This window comes from Tenrec ecaudatus, chromosome 3 (assembly GCF_050624435.1).
Source record: "Tenrec ecaudatus isolate mTenEca1 chromosome 3, mTenEca1.hap1, whole genome shotgun sequence".
NCBI classification, from domain to species: Eukaryota; Metazoa; Chordata; class Mammalia; order Afrosoricida; family Tenrecidae; genus Tenrec; species Tenrec ecaudatus.
Genome location: NC_134532.1, coordinates 36,681,037 through 36,699,350, shown reverse-complemented (window position 1 = coordinate 36,699,350; position 18,314 = coordinate 36,681,037). Strand labels below are relative to the sequence as shown.

Genomic DNA, 18,314 nt, shown 5'->3' with positions numbered 1-18,314 from the left:
TCTTGGTTCTGAGTTATGGCTTCTTTTTCCTGATCCCGAGTTGTACCTTGTTCATTAATAGACCACTTTTATCTATTGAGTGTTCTGTGACCACAGCAACAGATTATCAAACCCATAAGTGAGACAGAGTGGTGTGGAAGGACTGACTTTTTTTAGTGTTGACAAAAAATGTTGGAGAGGTGAGGTATGTTTGACCTCCGCCATCTGCCCTGTTCCTGATACTTATTGCCACTGAAGGTACCGAGCCTCTTATAATGGTGATGCCGGTAGAAACCCTAATTCCATTTAATAACAAGCAGGTGTTTATCTACTTTGTGTGATTATAAAGCTGAGCTATTGCTAGAACATTCAGATAATGTCACTGGAGCTCAAAATTCTAATTTTATGAGTGGGTGCATTATTTTCGGACACTGGGGTCCCCAACACTCCAAAAGTGATCCTCAGGAGTGACATTGCAATTGTGGGAAATATTAAAAGACAGAGAGCAGACAGCCGGACACAGGGGCTCTCTTCCCATGTCAGGCCTGAGAGAGTGAATATATTTTCCAATGGGTATATATAATGGAGCTTACAGACCTTTCCATAAGGCGTTCGTGTCATGCAGTTAGCATGTACATAGTTAATGGGTCATATCTTAAGCGGGTAAGATTATAAACAAGCAAGATGCTGAGTTACCATCTTGACCTAGTGTTAGTTGACTTCAAACCGGCCCTGTGCCCTCTCCAGGGATTTCCTGCATTTATGTTGGGCTGGCTCTAGAGCCTGATTGTTCAGACCTACAGATAACTTTCAGGCATAATTAAGTAGCCAGGCACAGAAATGATTCATTTACTATGGGAGCTTCTTTAAATCTGCTCCTTAATGTACAGCTAGCTATTGTTGGGGGCACATTATTTGACCTGGAGAATGTATATTTGAAAACATTTATTTCTCAGAACACTGGAGATCTTTCTAAAAATAGGCCTAGTTTTCTGGGCCGATGGTCGTGAATGTAGAAATAAGGTAAGTATATTGTCTACCATGTCCTCAGTTAATGACACATTATGGAATGAGCTACCACAATAGTTTTTATTACTGTTTTGCTTTCTTTACTGTAAGATATATTTTTAAAATCTTCAAATGTAAAATACTCTATTAAATAAACTCCCCTTACTACAGGAACCACTGACATTCAACGATGTGGCTGTGAAGTTCACCCGGGAGGAATGGCAGCTCCTGAACCCTGCTCAGAAAACCCTATATAAGGATGTGATGTTGGAGAACTATCACAACCTGGTTTCCATTGGTGAGAAGAATTCTCAAGTCATTGACCTCGTCACTGGCTTTTCCTGTCTTATGTGTTAAAAACTTTGCGGTGTTTGTGGTATTCTCAAAGAGGTAGATTCTCATTGCATTGTCTCATCCTAGGTTAGTGGGTTAGGTCTTCTACCCTTGAGAGAACACTATTTACTTTGTTCCTTTGAACGTTATTTTCCTAGAAATACAAAAGTGCATGCTTTGCAAACTTTACGTTAATGTTGGTGTGTAGGATTCTGTAATTTCTCATAACAGGTTATCTACTTGTCACCCCAGAAGCTTTCTCTCAATTGGAACAAGAGAACTGTGTTTGGTATTAGAAGCAAACTATAGTGGAATTTTCTCAGATGCGTGGTCAAAATACCTTAAGGGGAATTGGCTGGGGTAGTTGATTGAACAGGGAGAAGGCCTCCTATCTATGATAGGGGTCCGAAAGTGCTACTTTGAATGTGAGAGTTCACTTGTCCAAGATGTTGAGAGAAGTACACCTGTAGCTCCAATGAGATTAGATTTCCATTTTCTTGTTTTATACTATTGTATGTTTGCTTCCATAATTTTCTTTAACATTCTGAAATTTTCCCTTCTTTTATGTTTCCACTTTACTATGAAAATCTTTCTTGCATACCTCTCCAAACAGAGAACTCTGAATTTGTAACTGTCCTCTGAATACAGCACATTCCTCCCCTACTGAGTCAGAATGGATTGCCATTTGCAGTATGCAGCACCGTCTTGGATCTTGAGCTCCCACCATAAACGGGTCTCCTTTCTGCTTCCTTAGCTTCCCCCCTTGGAGTTTCTTTAAAGGTTTTGGTGTCCATTTTCTCATTTGTTGCCCTGTTCCTTTAAACTTTTCTTCATGTAGATGATATCAGTTCTTTTTTTGTTTTCTTAGAGAGATGGTCAAATTGCCTTCTCTGCTGGAATTCTTTAACAGACATGTTTCTCCATATTTTATTCCTCTTGTTAAAACACATTTATGACTTCTGTTATTTTTAGGTATTTAAAATCGTCTTCCTAGCAAGAAAATTGTTATCAGCTTAGAACATACTTTAGCACCGTACCTTCAATATTTTTGTACCTGTAAGATTTTTATTTTAAGTTGTCTATACCTCTAGTAATTTTCTAAGTGGAAAGGGCATTTTTACCACCTTGTATTCTTGCTTTTTTCATTACGCACATGTCTGCTGTAGATCCCTTAGTATACAGTGTGCCTTCCTTAGGCCCACTACTTCTTAACAGGTCCAATACACGACAGATGACCGTTGCTGCTTGTAAAGAACATTTTTGCAAGATATTCCAATAGATTTTATTAGTTATTCAAGCAATGCATAGTATATTCAATATTGCTCTCTTTTCTGTCTTTTGAGTAGCCTTTTGGTTTCCATATGGAAGTTGGCTTTCATGTCATCCCACATCCCATCTGGTCTCGGTCATTAGTCTTCAGTCAGTCTTTTATTCCCCAAGTTTATTCTTTACATAGTCTCTAAGCTTTGTGCTCTAGCTACTTTGGATAGCTTCTACTTGGATTTGAGCAATTTATGATCTGTTCCATAGTTAACCCATGGGCGTGTTTTGACTAATAAAGCGTCTCCACCATTTTTTTCTTTAGATGTGGTTGATTTGATTTTCATTTGTTCCATTCCGAAAGATCCATATGTGTAGTTTCCATTTCTGGTGTTTAATAAGGAATTTGCTATGAATTCATCAGTAGTCTCAAAATTTTATCAGTAAACTTGCGCATCATCTCTATTACTAAGATCACATTTTCCAACTACTGATACTTTCCCCAAATTTTACATTCATCAGTGTACATGATTGTATGGTTGATCAATATCAGGCTGAAAAATTCATGTAAATTGTGCAATATATTTTTTAAAATATTTTATTGGGAGCTCTTATAGATATCATAACTTCCAGTAGTTCAATTACATGGAGCAGTACTGTACAATTGCTACCACAGTACATTTTCTTCTTAAATTCCTGATTTCAGCTCTCCTTTAACCCCTCACCCCTCAATTTCTTTATTGTGGAAAACAGAACCTGGATGAAAGTGTGAGCAGCCTTATCTCTACACTCCTGACCATAGGGCTTGGGAGACCAGTACTAGTGTTGGAAGAAAACTTCCACAAGCTCCAAAGCTTGAACTGCTAATGCACAATCTTCAGATAGAGTTTTCCCCAGAACTGTCCTCCAGTAAGATGTTAGTGTACAGCTGCTACAGGTGCCTGACTTCTTGCTACTCAGCTGAAAGATGCCTAGCTTTAAAAGCAATCAGGTTCCCTTTGTTGCTGTCACTCAAGGAATCAACTATCCCTTTGTCTCTTTAATGCCCCCTGGATTGGTCCTAAGGGACAGTTGTGTAATTGAAGGGCAGATATAAATGGGCTTTGTATTCTTTCACCAGTTTATGTAAACTCAGGGCATGCAGCTCCCATCCCCACTCACCCCCCCCCACCCCACCCACACACACACAGGCAGACACCTACCTACCTAACAAGGTAGGCGGGATCTTTACCCTGGGGATCCCTGAAATAATTGGATGAGCAACTTAAGACCAGTGCTGAGGGTAGCTGGAGTAGAGTAACTGTCTCCTGAGCAGGGAGAACAATACCAACAACATGTCTGCTTTCGTAGTTAAAGCTGCTGGCAGATAGTAATTAGTCATATGCTTGTATGAAGTATCATTAAGGTAGCACTATAATGAGAGGGTATTGTGGGGATGATTTTTAATTGAGAGAATGTGACTGGGACTCTTCTCCAACTTACAAATCTGAATGCTTCTGCGTTTGCTTTAATTGGTGCACAAAACTAAATAACACTTGTACTAAATGGTCTTGCTTGCAGGCATATGAATATTAGCCTACCACTGACAAAATTATACATCAGGGAAGATATTGCAGTGTTCTTTTGGATAATGAATGTGATACCAATCTTCTTGAATTTGTCAATCTCAGCCTTATAAACCACTTGATTATCTAGTTAAGAAGAGCTAGTACCAGTCTATTAAAGTTGAATAATACATATACTATCAATTTTTTACCATTCCGTTTTGTCTTGACAACTTGCAAATTTTTCATTATAATATTGCATGTATGCCATTTTCCAATTATTAGAGGATATTTGCAGCTATTTTTTTCTCATTTTCAGTTATGCCATGTCAAGCACTGAAGGTCCCCAAAGCTCTTCCTCCATCCACATCATTACTGTTGACTGTACTTTGAGAATTTAGTATTTCTTCAGTGTTATTTCATTGCCATCAAACCTGAGGGGTCCATGTTTGATCACCAGGTCTTCCCTATTTCTGGAGATTCCACTAAGACCTGTGCACCATGGATGGCCCTGCTTGTCTTTGAAACACTGGGTGGCAGTGCTTCTGGCATCACAGCAACCTGCACGCCACCACAGGACAGCACTGTAAGATGAGTGCTGTGAGCTAGAATACAGGCTCCATACACATAAAGAATGTGTTTCTGTTCCATAATCCTTTTCATATATACCTGTAAAAATGGTTTTCTCCCAAGTAGAATATTCAGCATGTTTCACATTCCCAATTTTGTCTAGTACTTAATTGTTTTTCAGTTAGATTGATGCAATGAATACATCTAACCTCTACCAACTGGAATTAGCAAGTCTTATCACTCCTGTGGTCTATTGGTCTCATGTCTTCCTTCTGTTATGTTTGTTTTATGTATTCATGTACATCTTTAAGCAAATATCAAATCTGTGCCCATTTATCACTTTCATATCCAACCTGATTTCTATAATAACTATTTTTATCATTTGGATTGTTTACATGTTTGTATTTCGTTCAATGGGCAATAAACATTAAGCATAGTGTTTTATTTATATTCATATAAGAGGGTTGTCACTAAAGATCTACTTTGTATCAATGCGTATTTTAAGGGCTGTATTGTAAACCAATATGTTGAAAATAGTCAATGTTCTGTTCTGTTCTTTTATAGGAATCCAGGAAGATGATGATCATTTGCTTGAGCACTTACAATGTGAAAGATGCATGGACAGAATAGAACAATGCTATAAATTTAATACCTATTCTCAGCATAAAAATAATTTTCCTCCAAAGGAAGCTTACGAGATGTTTGAAGTACATGAAAAAATTGTAAAATCAGATTTAATCATTCTAGAATTAAATCAGAACAGAAGCAACAAAATACAGAAGTCAGTTGTGCTCAGTGAAGATGAGAAAACTTTTCTCCACATTGAACACGAGCAATTTTGTACTGAAAGAAAATTCGCTGAGTGTGAACCACCCAGGCTCATGAAGTCACAATGCATTCAGCATCAGGAGTTTGATGAACTTGAGAAACCACACGCAGGCGGTAAATGTGGGACAACCTCCATCGAGGACTCTGAATGCAGTCAGCGTGGGCAAAAACTCAAGAAAGTGTTCAAACTCAATGAGCATTATCAAAAAAGTCACAAAGGACAAAAGCTATATAAATGTTTGCAATGTGGGAAAACTTTCCACAGTGTGTCATACCTCAAGGGACATCAGGAATCTCATGTGGCAGGCATGTCCTATGTATGCAGTGAATATGGGAAAGGCTTCACCAGGAAGAGTGATCTCACTGCTCATCAGCAAACTTATACTGGAGAGAAGCCCCATGTATGTTGTGAATGTGGCAAAGGCTTTAACCAGAAGAGTTCTCTCACTTTTCATCGGCGAACTCATACTGGAGAGAAACCCCACATATGTGGTGAATGTGGAAAAGCTTTTATCAGGAAGTGTATGCTTACTGTTCATCAGCAAACTCATACTGGAGAGAAATCCCATGTATGTGGTCAATGTGGAAAAGCCTTTCTCAGGAAGGATGGTCTCACGGGTCATCAGCGAATTCATACTGGAGAGAAACCCCATGTATGTGGTGAATGTGGCAAAGGCTTTATCCAGAAGGCTTCTCTCACTGTTCATCAGCGAAATCATACTGGAGTGAAACCCCATGTATGTGGTGAATGTGGAAAAGCCTTTATCAGGAAGACTTCTCACTGTTCATCAGCGAACTCATACTGGAGAGAAACCCCATGTATGTGGTGAATGTGGAAAAGCTTTTATCAGAAAGGGTAAACTTACTGAGCATCAGCGAGCTCATACTGGAGAGAAATCCTTTGTATGTGGTCAATGTGGAAAAACCTTTCTCAGGAAGGATGGTCTCACTCTTCATCAGCGAACTCATACTGGAGAGAAACCCCATGTATGTGGTGAATGTGGAAAAGGCTTTATCCAGAAGACTGCTCTCACTGTTCATCAGCGAAGTCATACTGGAGAGAAACCCCATGTATGTGGTGAATGTGGAAAAGCCTTTACCTTGAAGTGTACTCTCACTGTTCATCAGCGAACTCATACTGGAGAGAAACCCCATGTATGTGGTGAATGTGGAAAAGCTTTTATCAGAAAGGGTAAACTTACTGAGCATCAGCGAGCTCATACTGGAGAGAAACCCCATGTATGTGGTGAATGTGGAAAAGGCTTTATCCAGAAGCCTTCTCTCACTGTTCATCAGCGAACTCATACTGGACAGAAACCACATAAATGTAGTGAATGTGGCAAAAGCTTCATTCGTAAAGGAAATCTCAAAACTCATATAAAAATTCACAGGAGAAAAACCCTATGTATGTAGTAAGTGTGGCAAAGGGTTTATCCAGAAGACTTCTCATTACTGGTGAGAAATCCCATGTATGTAGTCAATGTGGAAAAGCCTTTCTCAGGAAGGATGGACTCACTGTTTATTGGCGAACTCATACTGGAGAGAAACCCCATATAAGTAGTGAATGTGGCAAAAACTTCATTCATGAAGGAAATTTGAAAACTCATCTATAAATTCACTGGAGAAAAACCCTATGTAGGTGGTGAGTGTGGTAAAGCTTTCAGCCAGACGCAATGCCTTACAGCACATCAGAGATTTCACAAGGAAAGAAGCCCTTTGCTTGAATTAAATGGAACATCAAATGGAACATTTTATATGTGGAAGTCAGATCTCATTAAACATGAGAAATTTTCAACAAGAAAACCTTTCATTGGTGTTAGTGTAATAAAGTTTTAAAAACAAAGGAAGAGGTGCTGGAGTTTGTCCTGAGCCAAGTGTGTGAACGGACAGTTGTGGCTTACCACATGGGTACCCATGTTCTGTGTTGCTGTCCCTCTACTGACATGGCCCACCATTTTGGGGGCAGATGACTTTCCAGACTTCCACAGAATGTATGCTCTTCCAGCTTTCAGTGCCTGAAAGAGAGCTGAACCTGGTGTTTTTGGATAACAGATGTACCAACCAGTAGAGTGCCCACCTAGTTGCCAGTTGTGCCTGCCGCACTTGCATGTTCTTTGTTACCTCCCCCTCCTGCCGGAGACAGCACAGAATTACCATAAAATAAAAATAAAGAAAAGAGAGGATGTGTGGGAACAATTCATCCTGAGGATGAATGGACCACAGTGAGCTTCAACCTCCACAACCCTGAGATAAGAAGAACTAGATGGTGCCCAGCTTCCACTGCTAATTACTCTAAAGGGATCACAAAAGAGGGTCCTGATTTGAGTGGGAGAAGAAAGTGGAACAAACCAAAATCATAAAATAGATCAGGCTTACTGACCTGATGTAGACTTGGAATCCCCAGATTATGTCCTCTGGTGACTCTTCACTCTTGGATCTGTACTCACTCCTCTGACTCAGATTTCAGCCCAACAATTTACAGGCTCAGAGGGGAAGAATTACATCTGAGAGGTATATACTCCTTAGAACAATCAACGATACTAAATCAAAAGGACAGCATTTGCTTATGGATAAGAACTTTTGAAAACAAGAAGGAATAGGAAAGAAGGATGAATAATATAAAAACACAAGGAGGGCTGAAGTGGGAAGAAGGTTGGTATGTCTCGGGAATTGCAATCAATGTATGAATGTGGCAACCACATACATGGGGTTTCTCTTCAATTTACTCTGTAAAGTTTTGAATCATAAAAAAGTTTTTTAAAAAATTGAAGAGCTCATGTCTCATCAATGCTTTCTTGTAGGATAGTTACCAGGTAGCTGTAATGAGTGTGTAACAAACTTTTACCTGTGTTTCTAAGTTTTCTTGGCGTAAATCTACAAAATGTAAAAGCCTTAAATTCAGTCAAGATGGGAAACTCTCCACTGGTAGTCATATGACATCACATACCAGTGATGTCACACAGAAGGAAGTTTCTGGCAATATAGTGACTTCGCAAATACCTCCTTGGTTTCTCTCTGTCAGTAAACTACATTAGGATTTTAACCTCTAAGTCCACTGCACTTGGAAAAAGTAGCAGAAAGGGCACAAGCTCAAGGAAGTATAATCTACAGACATAGCTATTTATATAGATTTTGATATTGAGATATATACCACAGTAAAATACTGGTAAAAAAAAATCTGGCTCAAAGACAATAAAGATATTCCACAGGGTTTAGGCTGCTTTCTTTACTGAGGAAAGGGGAAGTATTTAAATCAGGCTATTCGGAAGGCTTGCTCTACCTGAACTTTGCACATACATTACGGTTACTGTAGTCAGAACAGAGTGGTACTGGCTTAATGACAGATATTCAGACCAATGTAAAAAAGCCAAAGACCCAGAAATAAAAACATCAGCATACAGGCAACTTATCTTTGATAAGGGACCCAAAAAATATTAAATGGGAAGCAGATGCCATCTTCAATAAATGGTGCCAGAAAAAATGGATATCTACCTGCAGAAAAATGAAGCAAGACCCTTACCTCACTTTGTACTTTTTCTTTTGAATTCATGTTTTTTGAGAATTTGTTAATAATTATTTGTTTCCTAACACTAGTATTGGCATAGACAATATTTTTTAGGGTGTTCTAAGAGGAAATTATCGCACAATGTGCACTAGTGAGTATTCATTAGAATGAAAAAATTCAAGATATATCTGAGGGTGTGCACAAAATTTGAGACTCAACATGATCATTTTTTTTACTGCATTAAATATTTCTAACTTTGACAACAAATGGCAGTAGGTAGTATCTGGATTGTAAACTGAGGTCTGAGCAATACATAGTGCTCTGAAATCTGCCTGGTGAAAGATAGACAAAACCCATTCCAATGAAAAGAAGGCATGGTCAGATGCATGAAGGTTCCCTAGACTCTATGCACAGTGGTCCCTGGAGAAGTGCTGACAAGGTAGGGAAACCACAATTTCTGATAGTAAAGCCTCACTGCCTTCATTCCCTTGTCTCTGCTGAAACCGAGTTTGTCTGTGCTCACAATGACCTCCCATCACTGTGTATCTTGCACAGTAATACATGGCTGTGCTCTCAGGATTCACAGAGCTCAGTTTTTAAATAAACATGGTTCTGGACAGTGTCCCTGGTGATGCTGACTCAGTACTGGAGAGCTGGATTATACTTCGTGCCCCCCCATTCTCCCATATTATCCCAATCCACTCCAGACCCTTTCCTGGAGTCTGGTGGACTCATGTCACATGATAGCTGGTTAAAGAGAATCTAGAGACAGCACAAGTGAGAGACAGGGTCTGTGAGGGCCTCACTAGTCCAGGGCCTGACTCTTGTAGCTGCACCTGGGCCTGTACAGCTGGGGATAGAGAGAAACCCAGTGAGTCATGTGCTCGGATGCTGCACTCCCAGACTTCATGTCTGACTCCCTGAACCACTCACCTTCCTGAGTTGCCAGAAAGAGGAAAACCCACACATGCTTCTTGTTCATGTGGATAAGATCCGTGACACCCAGAAAATGCTCTCCTGGTGAGAAGGAATATGAATTTAAGTCCATGCGTGCTGTGGTTTCATTTGGGTTCTAGTCAGGCATTTGCGTGTGGGAGGTGAATGGTATGTAAAAGTAGAAAGGGCTGAATGGGGCCCCTGCCTCTGGCACTCACACTCGAAAAGCGATGCTGGTGGAGTCCTTGGGAGAACACAGCCCTCTCTGAGGTCTTCACTCTACCAGTCATGCGGACAGCTGTGCAGATTTTAAGTTGAATGTAGCTTTACATCCATTACCATCAGAAGTACACAGATGATCTGGTGAAATTAAAGACAGTCTCTATCCTTACCAAGCAATGGAATCAAGACTAAGCCTACCTGAATCTTGTCATTCCTTTGACCATGTAGGGAAACAAGTATATGTCATCCCTAAAACTCCTTTCCCCTATAACGTTCCAGAATATTTGGGAAGGGATAAAAGACACTTTGTTATATTCTATATTTAATATTGGAATAAAAGTGTTTCCTAACAAGTTTATTTGTGGGGTTACAGGAACCCACAGAAATCACAAGAAGGTCGTTTTTCTTCCCATGGATTAGTACCCTATGTGGGTGATGGGTATTCTGAGCCCCCTGCTGACAGCAACCCATCACATACAGAAGAGGTGTTTCCTGGGCTTACACTGTCTTCCAACTTCTGTGGGGCACACAGTAACATTTTCTCTGGTCATAAGCATTCAGACGATTGGTCAGGAGTGTTACCTGGAGTTGTCTCTGCAGATTTCCAAACATGGGGAGTGGAGCTTCCATAGTGGTCAGCACAGCAGCTCTAACTGCAGTCTGTATCCAGGCTCCTGTGGGGCCTTAGCACCCCTGCAAGTCCACTTTCTCCCTGAGGTTATTATTTTTTAAACATTTTATTAGGGGCTCATATAATTCTTATAATCCATACATATAAATACATCAATTGTATAAAGCACATCTGTACATTCTTCACCCTAATCATTTTCAAAGCATTTGCTCTCCATTTAAGCCCTTTGCATCAGGTCTTTTTTTTTCCCCCTCCCTCCCTGCTCCCGCCTCCCTCAGGAGCCCTTGATAATTTATAGATTATTATTTTGTGATATCTTGCCCTATCCGGCGTCTCCCTTCACCTCCTTTTCTGTTGTCCGTCCCCTAGGGAGGAGGTCACATGTAGATCCTTGTAATCGGTCCCCCCTTTCCAACCCACTCACCCTCTACACTCCCAGTATCACCCCTCACACCCCTGGTCCTTAAGGTATCATCCACCCTGGATTCCCTGTGCCTCCAGCTCCTATATGCACCAGTGTACAACCTCTGCTCTATCCAGACTTGCAAGGTAGAATTGGGATCATGGTAGTTGGGGGGAGGAAGCATTTAAGAACTGGGGGAAAGATGTATTCTTCATTGGTGCTACATCGCACCCTGACTGACCCATCTCCCCTAGACCCGTCTGTGAGGGGATCACCAGTGGCCGACATAAGGGCTTTGGGTCTCCACTCTGCACTTCTCCCTTCTTTCACTATGGTAAGATTTTTTCTTTTTATGATGCCTTACACCTGATCCCTTTTGACACCTCGTGATTGCACGGACTGGTGTGCTTCTTCCATGTGGGCTTTGTTGCTTCTGAGCTAGATGGCCGCTTGTTCACCTTCAAGCCTTTAAGACCCCAGACACTATCTCTTTTGATAGCTGGGCACCATCAGTTTCCTTAACCGTATTTAATTGTTCACCCATTTTGGCTTCAGCAGTTGTGTCGGGAGGGTGAGCACCATAGAATGCCAATTTAGTAGAATGAAGTATTCATGCATTGAGGAAGTGCTTGAGTAGAGGCCCAAGGTCCTTCCGCCACCTTAATACTAAAACTATAAATATAGACACATAGATCTATTTCCCCATCCTTGAGGTTATTTTTATCTCTGATCCCTCAGTGTGAAAATCTTTAGAGGTAGAGAGTGCTACAAGTTGCAAACACTGTGAGTTGGATACAGTGAAAGGAAGTATGATCTACAGACATAGCTATTTATGTAGATTTTGATATTGAGATATATACCACAATAAAATACTGGTAAAAAAATCTGGCTCAAAGAGATATTCTACAGGATTTAGGCTGCATTCTTTAGAGAGTAACGGGGAAGTATTTAAATCAGGCTTCTATTCAAAATAATTGAAACAGGAAAATTTTAGTTAATTATTCGACGTTATGGGGAAACCTGCTAGGCAGACTATTTTGGGGGTGGTTTTCTGTTATGTTTGATAGGAAATTTTGCAGGTGTTTGTAATTGTTGAAAACAGTAATCTAATGCCACTGAACTACACTTGAGAAGAATGTTGCAAATAATATTTTGTTTCATGTTTCATGAGAAAAATACGTTCAAATACATGACAGAATGTTTTGCACACATAGCTGGAAACTCATGGAAATTCTTGCCAGTCCAACATTTCTAAAACTTTAAAATATTGAACAGGAAAAGGGATTATGATATAAACCAATAACTGAATTTACAAGAAAAAAATTCATAATGAAATCGTCTGTTTATTATTTTATTGTTTGTTTTTTTCCCAAAGCATTTTATTGTTAGCTGTGGTCATCATATAATTTGTCAATTTGACACGATTAAGAGTGAAGGGGTGGAGTCTAGTCAGTTAATCAGATCATAGCCAATGTGGCCTCTGTGTTGGCATGGCCTTCTGAGGATTCTGGGAACTCCTGCATTCCTCCTTGGATGTCGGAGTCTCTTTCTCTGTCCCTGTTTCTCTCTGTTCTCTCCCTGGGAGACATTGCAGCTTACAAGATACATAGAAGTATGCTAATGCCCTGAGCTGGAGAAACCACGTGGACCCATGCCAGCACTTAGATGCTTGCAATGCCACCGGATCCAGAAGACTTCCCACCCACTGGCCTGTGCTTTTCCTGCATTTGGCATCATTGCATGTGTTTTGTGAGTCTGAAGAAGACTTTAAAAATAGGTATCGGACACATGGTCTAAGATTGGACTTAAGGACTTGATCTGGGCTGGGATGTTTTCTCAATATTTGATTTCTCTTGTATATAAAGCTATTTCTCAAGGAAACGAGTGTCTATGAATTTGCTTCTCTAGTCTACCCAGAGTAACACAGATGCCGTATCATTCCACAGTTCAATTACATCAAGCAGTATTTTCTGATTGCTACCACAATCAGTATGAAAACATCCTCTTCTTTCTTGAACTCTTTAATATCGGTGCCCTTTTACCCCACCCGCTACCCCACTGTACCTCCAAGAAACCCTTGTTTGTCTTGCTGCCTCTATACGTTCATTCTGGGTTCATATACTGTTAAACAGAAAAACACATAACAAAACTAAAGAGTATTACCCCCAGTTGAAAAATTCATCTAAGATGAACCCCAATAGGAATTGGAAGTTGAGGAAGAAGGCAGTCCAAGTGTAGTCTTCTGTCCTTCCCTGGAGTCCAGGACTGAGCCAGATGTGTTTAGGATCAATTATGTCAGTCTGGCTCCTGGAAGGTGGTGACCTTGCTGGATAACTGCCTTTCCAGGGCTTCTGTGTTCAAACATACTCTTTAGGTCTGGCGTCCTACAGCCTGCCCCTTGTACCTTTGACTGAACACATGCTAACATTCCCCAAACTGATTGTTAAACATATTACAAGGAATACAGACGACAACGACAAAACTAACTCCCTGCCTTCCAGTAGATTCTCCCCATAACACAGCCCTATTTTGTCATCTTTGCTGGTGAGGAGGGAACACTGTTCTTTTAGCAGCACAAATGAGGGATGCTTATAAACCACGATCCCTGCACTGGCCGCAAAATGAGACCGCTGATTGTGGGGAGTGGGACCCACTCCTGATGATGAGCCGGCTCCATCTCTTCTCTGTGTGAGCAAAGTACTGTTGCAATGTCTGTGGGTAAACTGCTTTTGCTGGTGACCACAGACAATGGTTTAACAGAATTATGCTGTTAAGTTGACCTTACACTGCAATAGAGGGGAATACTGTTGGAAGGAAGAATGAGGCTATTTTTATACATCTACCTTTCAATTGAAGCACAGCAAGTGAAAAAATGTATTTAAAAGGAAAACTAAGTATTGGATCGCCCCTGTGTACAGCTTACTGCTGTGGGATCGCCAAATTTGCGGATAGGTAGCTGGGTTGGGAGACTGGGATATAATACCGGGTGTCCTTTAAACTGGTTTACCCACAGAGAGCACAGCTGTGCTCTCAGTCATGCCGTCCCAGTTCACAGCACCTTCCTGTGCTTTGCTTCCCTTGCAGGTGCTGTGGCAACTCCCGGCCGAGCTGTTGATACTTCAGGAGCATCCCACAGAAGCCTGTAGAGGCATCTGGAGGCTTGATGCTGAACCACAAGGTCCGCAGAGGGAGGAGAGCTCCCACTGGTGATAATTCCTAGCTATGCCCAGCTCCCTCCTGCAGATGATTAGATCAGGCTACCTGGAGAGAGGCTCAGCACTGGGGAAACAGGAGTGCTTGGAATCTGCCAGGAGCTGGGCTAGGTGTCAGTGGAGGTGTTTCTATTTTGTTTTGAGAAAGGAATCACAAAACTTCTCACCCTGCTAGTAGAAATGGGACCTGGCACCTCCAGGTTTCCCAGCAGTTTTCCTGCTACAGGCCAGGTACCTTTCAGAACTGGTGCCCAGACTCTAGCATGATCCACTTCTGAATGTACACCCCTCCTTCCCGAGCCATCCACTGTACTAGAAAATTGAAACCCCAGGACCACGCGTAAACAGCGGATAATTCTGAGCTGTATAGGAAATCACTGTTATAAGCAAAAATAAAAGTGTACTCTTCTAAAAATAATACAGAGAGTCCATAAGGGACTCTAGTAGACTGTTTATACTCCTTCTTTGCCCCAAACCACAAGAACCTCTGGAAATGCAGACCAGTATCTGTCATGAATATAGATGCAAAAAATCCTCAACAAAGTCCTGGCCAATAGAATCCAACAGCATATGATTTTTTGTTAAGACCAATATTCTCAGGCCAATGAATCAGGATAAAACCCAGCAATAAAAACATCCACATACAATTGATTTTTACAATGGCCCAAAAGACATTAAATGGGAAGCAGGTGCCTCCTCAACAAATGGTGCTGGAAAATCCGGATATCCACCTGCCAAAGAATGAAATGAAATATCCCATTCCATGCACCAAAACAAATTCCAGGTGGATTAAAGACCTATATGTAAAATCCAGAGCTAGCAGGATCATCAGAAGATCGGGTCATTGCTAGGAGGCCTAGTTCAGGGACTACATGGGCTGGCAGAATTAGCAAAAGAAACATACTCCATAAAAGGTAAAATAGATGAGTGGGACCTATGGAAAAAAACACTTGTGTAAATCAAAAGAGTTTATTTATTAAACGAGTAAAAAGAGAGCCCACAGGCCGGAAGAAGGTATTTAGTAATGACACATCAGATAAAAGAGTAATTACTGAGATCCACAGAATTTTACAAGCTTATAGCAAGGAAAAAACAAACTTTTGATAAGATGGGAAAAAGACCTGAACAAACAATTCACACAAGATGACACTTAAATGGCTAATAAACACATGTGGAAATGTTCCAGGTCATTAGTCATCCAGGAATTGGAAATCAACACAACAATGTGATACCAACTAAAGCCCAGTACTGTATCCCAATTTAAAAACAAAGCAAAACAACAATAAAGGGTGGACAGGGTCTGGTGGGATAGGGACTCTTGCACACTGCTAGTAGACAAGTAAATCTGTACAGCCACTATGGAAGGAGATACGGTGATACCTAAAACATGGAAATTGAACTACCATCTGACTCACCAATACCATTACTGGGCATATACCCCAAAGAAATAAGGAAGCGATGACGAACAGTCATGTGTTCCCCCATGATCATTGCAGCACAGTTCACAATAGCACGAAGCTGGAAACGGCCTAAATTCCCATCAAGAGAAGAGTGGATACATTTTTTAAAAACTCTGATACACACAATTAAGTAATATGAATCCCTAAAAAGCAGCATTGAAACACCTCAAGTCGTGGAGGGCTCTGGAAGAGATTAGGCTGAGTGAAGTTAGTCAAGCACAAAAGGACAAATGCTATCTAAGTCCACTGCACTTGGGAAAAGTGGCAAAAAGGGCACAAGCTCAATTTTGCAGGCCATCTGGTCTTCTGGCTGGGAGCTAGATCGGCTGGGAAAGAGCTGGACCAGGCAATGAACCACAAATCCTCTGGTCAAGGTAAGTATAGTGGAGGTCATTTGGCCAGAGGGCACTTCCTGATAGCTGGGATCCATTGGTGGGGGGAAAGCGGGCAGGATGCTGAATGATAGCAATATGGATCTGGGGTGAGGTCCCCTGGAGAGGGTGGTGGCCCTCTCAAAGGGGTGAGGCTTAGTGATGATAGGGAGTGGACAGCACTGAAGAGGGGAGATGGAACAGTCAATTTTGGGTGAACATAAGTGCGTGTCTGTTGGGGTGTGGGAAAGGAGAGCTGACAGCCAAGTGGGGGAAGGAGGGACTGCAGGTGCTCTTGGGATCAACAGGTAGGGAGGGTATTTCATGACTTGCACTCAGAGAGCCGAGCTGACTTAGGGCTCTGGGGTTACCTGGGAAGCCAGGCCAGATGTCACAGAACAGTGGACATCGAATCTTGACTCTCAGAGTACAAGTCATGCTGCAGAGCTGCATCTGTGAGATCCCCAAATGGGAACTCCACTGGGGGAACTGGATTCTACCCCAGACTCTCTAACCTGAGGATTTAAGCAGGAAAACACATGGTGTCTGGGGTTGAAGAAAACAGCTGTACCAAGAGCTGTGTACTATTGGTTGTCAAACAAGTCTTGGTACAGCGAGTGTGCTGTGTTAAGACGTATTATCCTGGCAACCCTGTGATGGCTGTCCTGTTGCAGTCTGCTTATACTCATCTACATTAGACTGTGTCTCAGAGGTGTGCCGCCATTGGGGCTCACCGTCTTGAAGCAGTGTAATTTGTTTTATTATTTTTCAGAAAGTGAAACCTAGGGATGTTGAGCCCACAGAGAAAGAAAGTATAACAAGGGTTTAGGGTGGGTGCTTGAAGAGTGGAGGAGACAAAAGGGAGATGATTTCCAGAAGTCTAGGAAGGAACCCTATCATTTGGAAAACATGTATGAGTATGCAAGAAATTGCACAGTTTCGATAGAATTGAAACTGTATGACCTATACAGTGGTTCCCAAGTTAAATCATTTTAATTTTATCAAATAAAAGGAAATAAAGGAATAGATCAAGGAATGGGTTTGGAGCTTGCACTAAATCCTAGCCCCAATTTAAGAACAATCAGTTCTTACATCATGGCCCTGCTTGATCCTCGGCTTAATGAAATGATCACTTGATATAAGGGTGCTACAGCAAAGTGTTGAAAAAACCAGATGGTCCCTGACTATCAATCAGAACAGTGTCTGAGGTCTTAAAAGCTTGCATTCAAACAAGCAGCCATCTAAGCAAGGAGTCCGCTAACTCCACACTGAGAAAGCACAGCAGCTCATGTGACCCAAAGATGGCAATTACAAACCATCAGTACAGTGAGGAGAAAAGCATGAGAGCACAAATTGTGAACACCCAATTTGGGGAGGCCTTTGGGGATGGTGAGAGCCCCAAACCCATCTGCAGAGCATCTGGTCAGACGGATCCACTGGCAGATGGCTCTAGTCACAGAAAAGAGTCTCCATCAACCTTACTATCAGACAGAGACCATGGTCATCCTGATTATGCAAGGTTGAATTCAACACTCGGCCAGGGGACCACCAAACAGATGAGACTTGACTTGGTTCTGAGCGCAAGCAATTCTTACTGGTTCTATGACAGAAACCTCTTCCCTGGCTTTTTGAATATTTTTGGTGGTCTTTTCCTTCTTACACATTTGCCTTTATACTATTATGTTTTTACCCTTACCCCCTTAGCGAATTTTTGTTTGTTTTTGTTCGGTCTTCCCGCAGTGATGTACAGGTAGAGCAGATGCATATTGATAGTAACGTCTATAAGGGTCTATCGGAATAGGTAGGGGGAGATCGGGAGGGAAACAGGATTTGGGGAGTAACTAATGAAGATGGGAGGGGGGAGGGAGCACTAGGACAGATTGTGATTGTATAAATCTTCTTGGAGACAATTTACCTATGGCAGGGCAGGGGGGCGATGCTCTATAATTGATGTGGGGCCGATTGTAAAATTCTCCGTGACAGGATTGAGTAAATAAACTATAAAATAAACAACACAAACCATTAACATCTTAATAAAGATATTATAAATGA

The 18,314-nt window shown here is 41.4% G+C and overlaps 1 protein-coding gene across 1 annotated transcript; it reads left to right on the top strand.

Moving 5' to 3' along the window:
- The first annotated feature begins 609 nt into the window (after window positions 1-609).
- Window positions 610-8,562, top strand: LOC142442214 (uncharacterized). The gene is made up of 3 exons (XM_075543502.1): window positions 610-642; window positions 1,159-1,285; window positions 5,259-8,562. Exons 1-3 carry the CDS (start codon window positions 610-612, stop codon window positions 6,350-6,352), a joined length of 1,254 nt encoding a protein of 417 aa, XP_075399617.1. The 3' UTR covers window positions 6,353-8,562.
- Window positions 8,563-18,314: the final 9,752 nt, after the last annotated feature.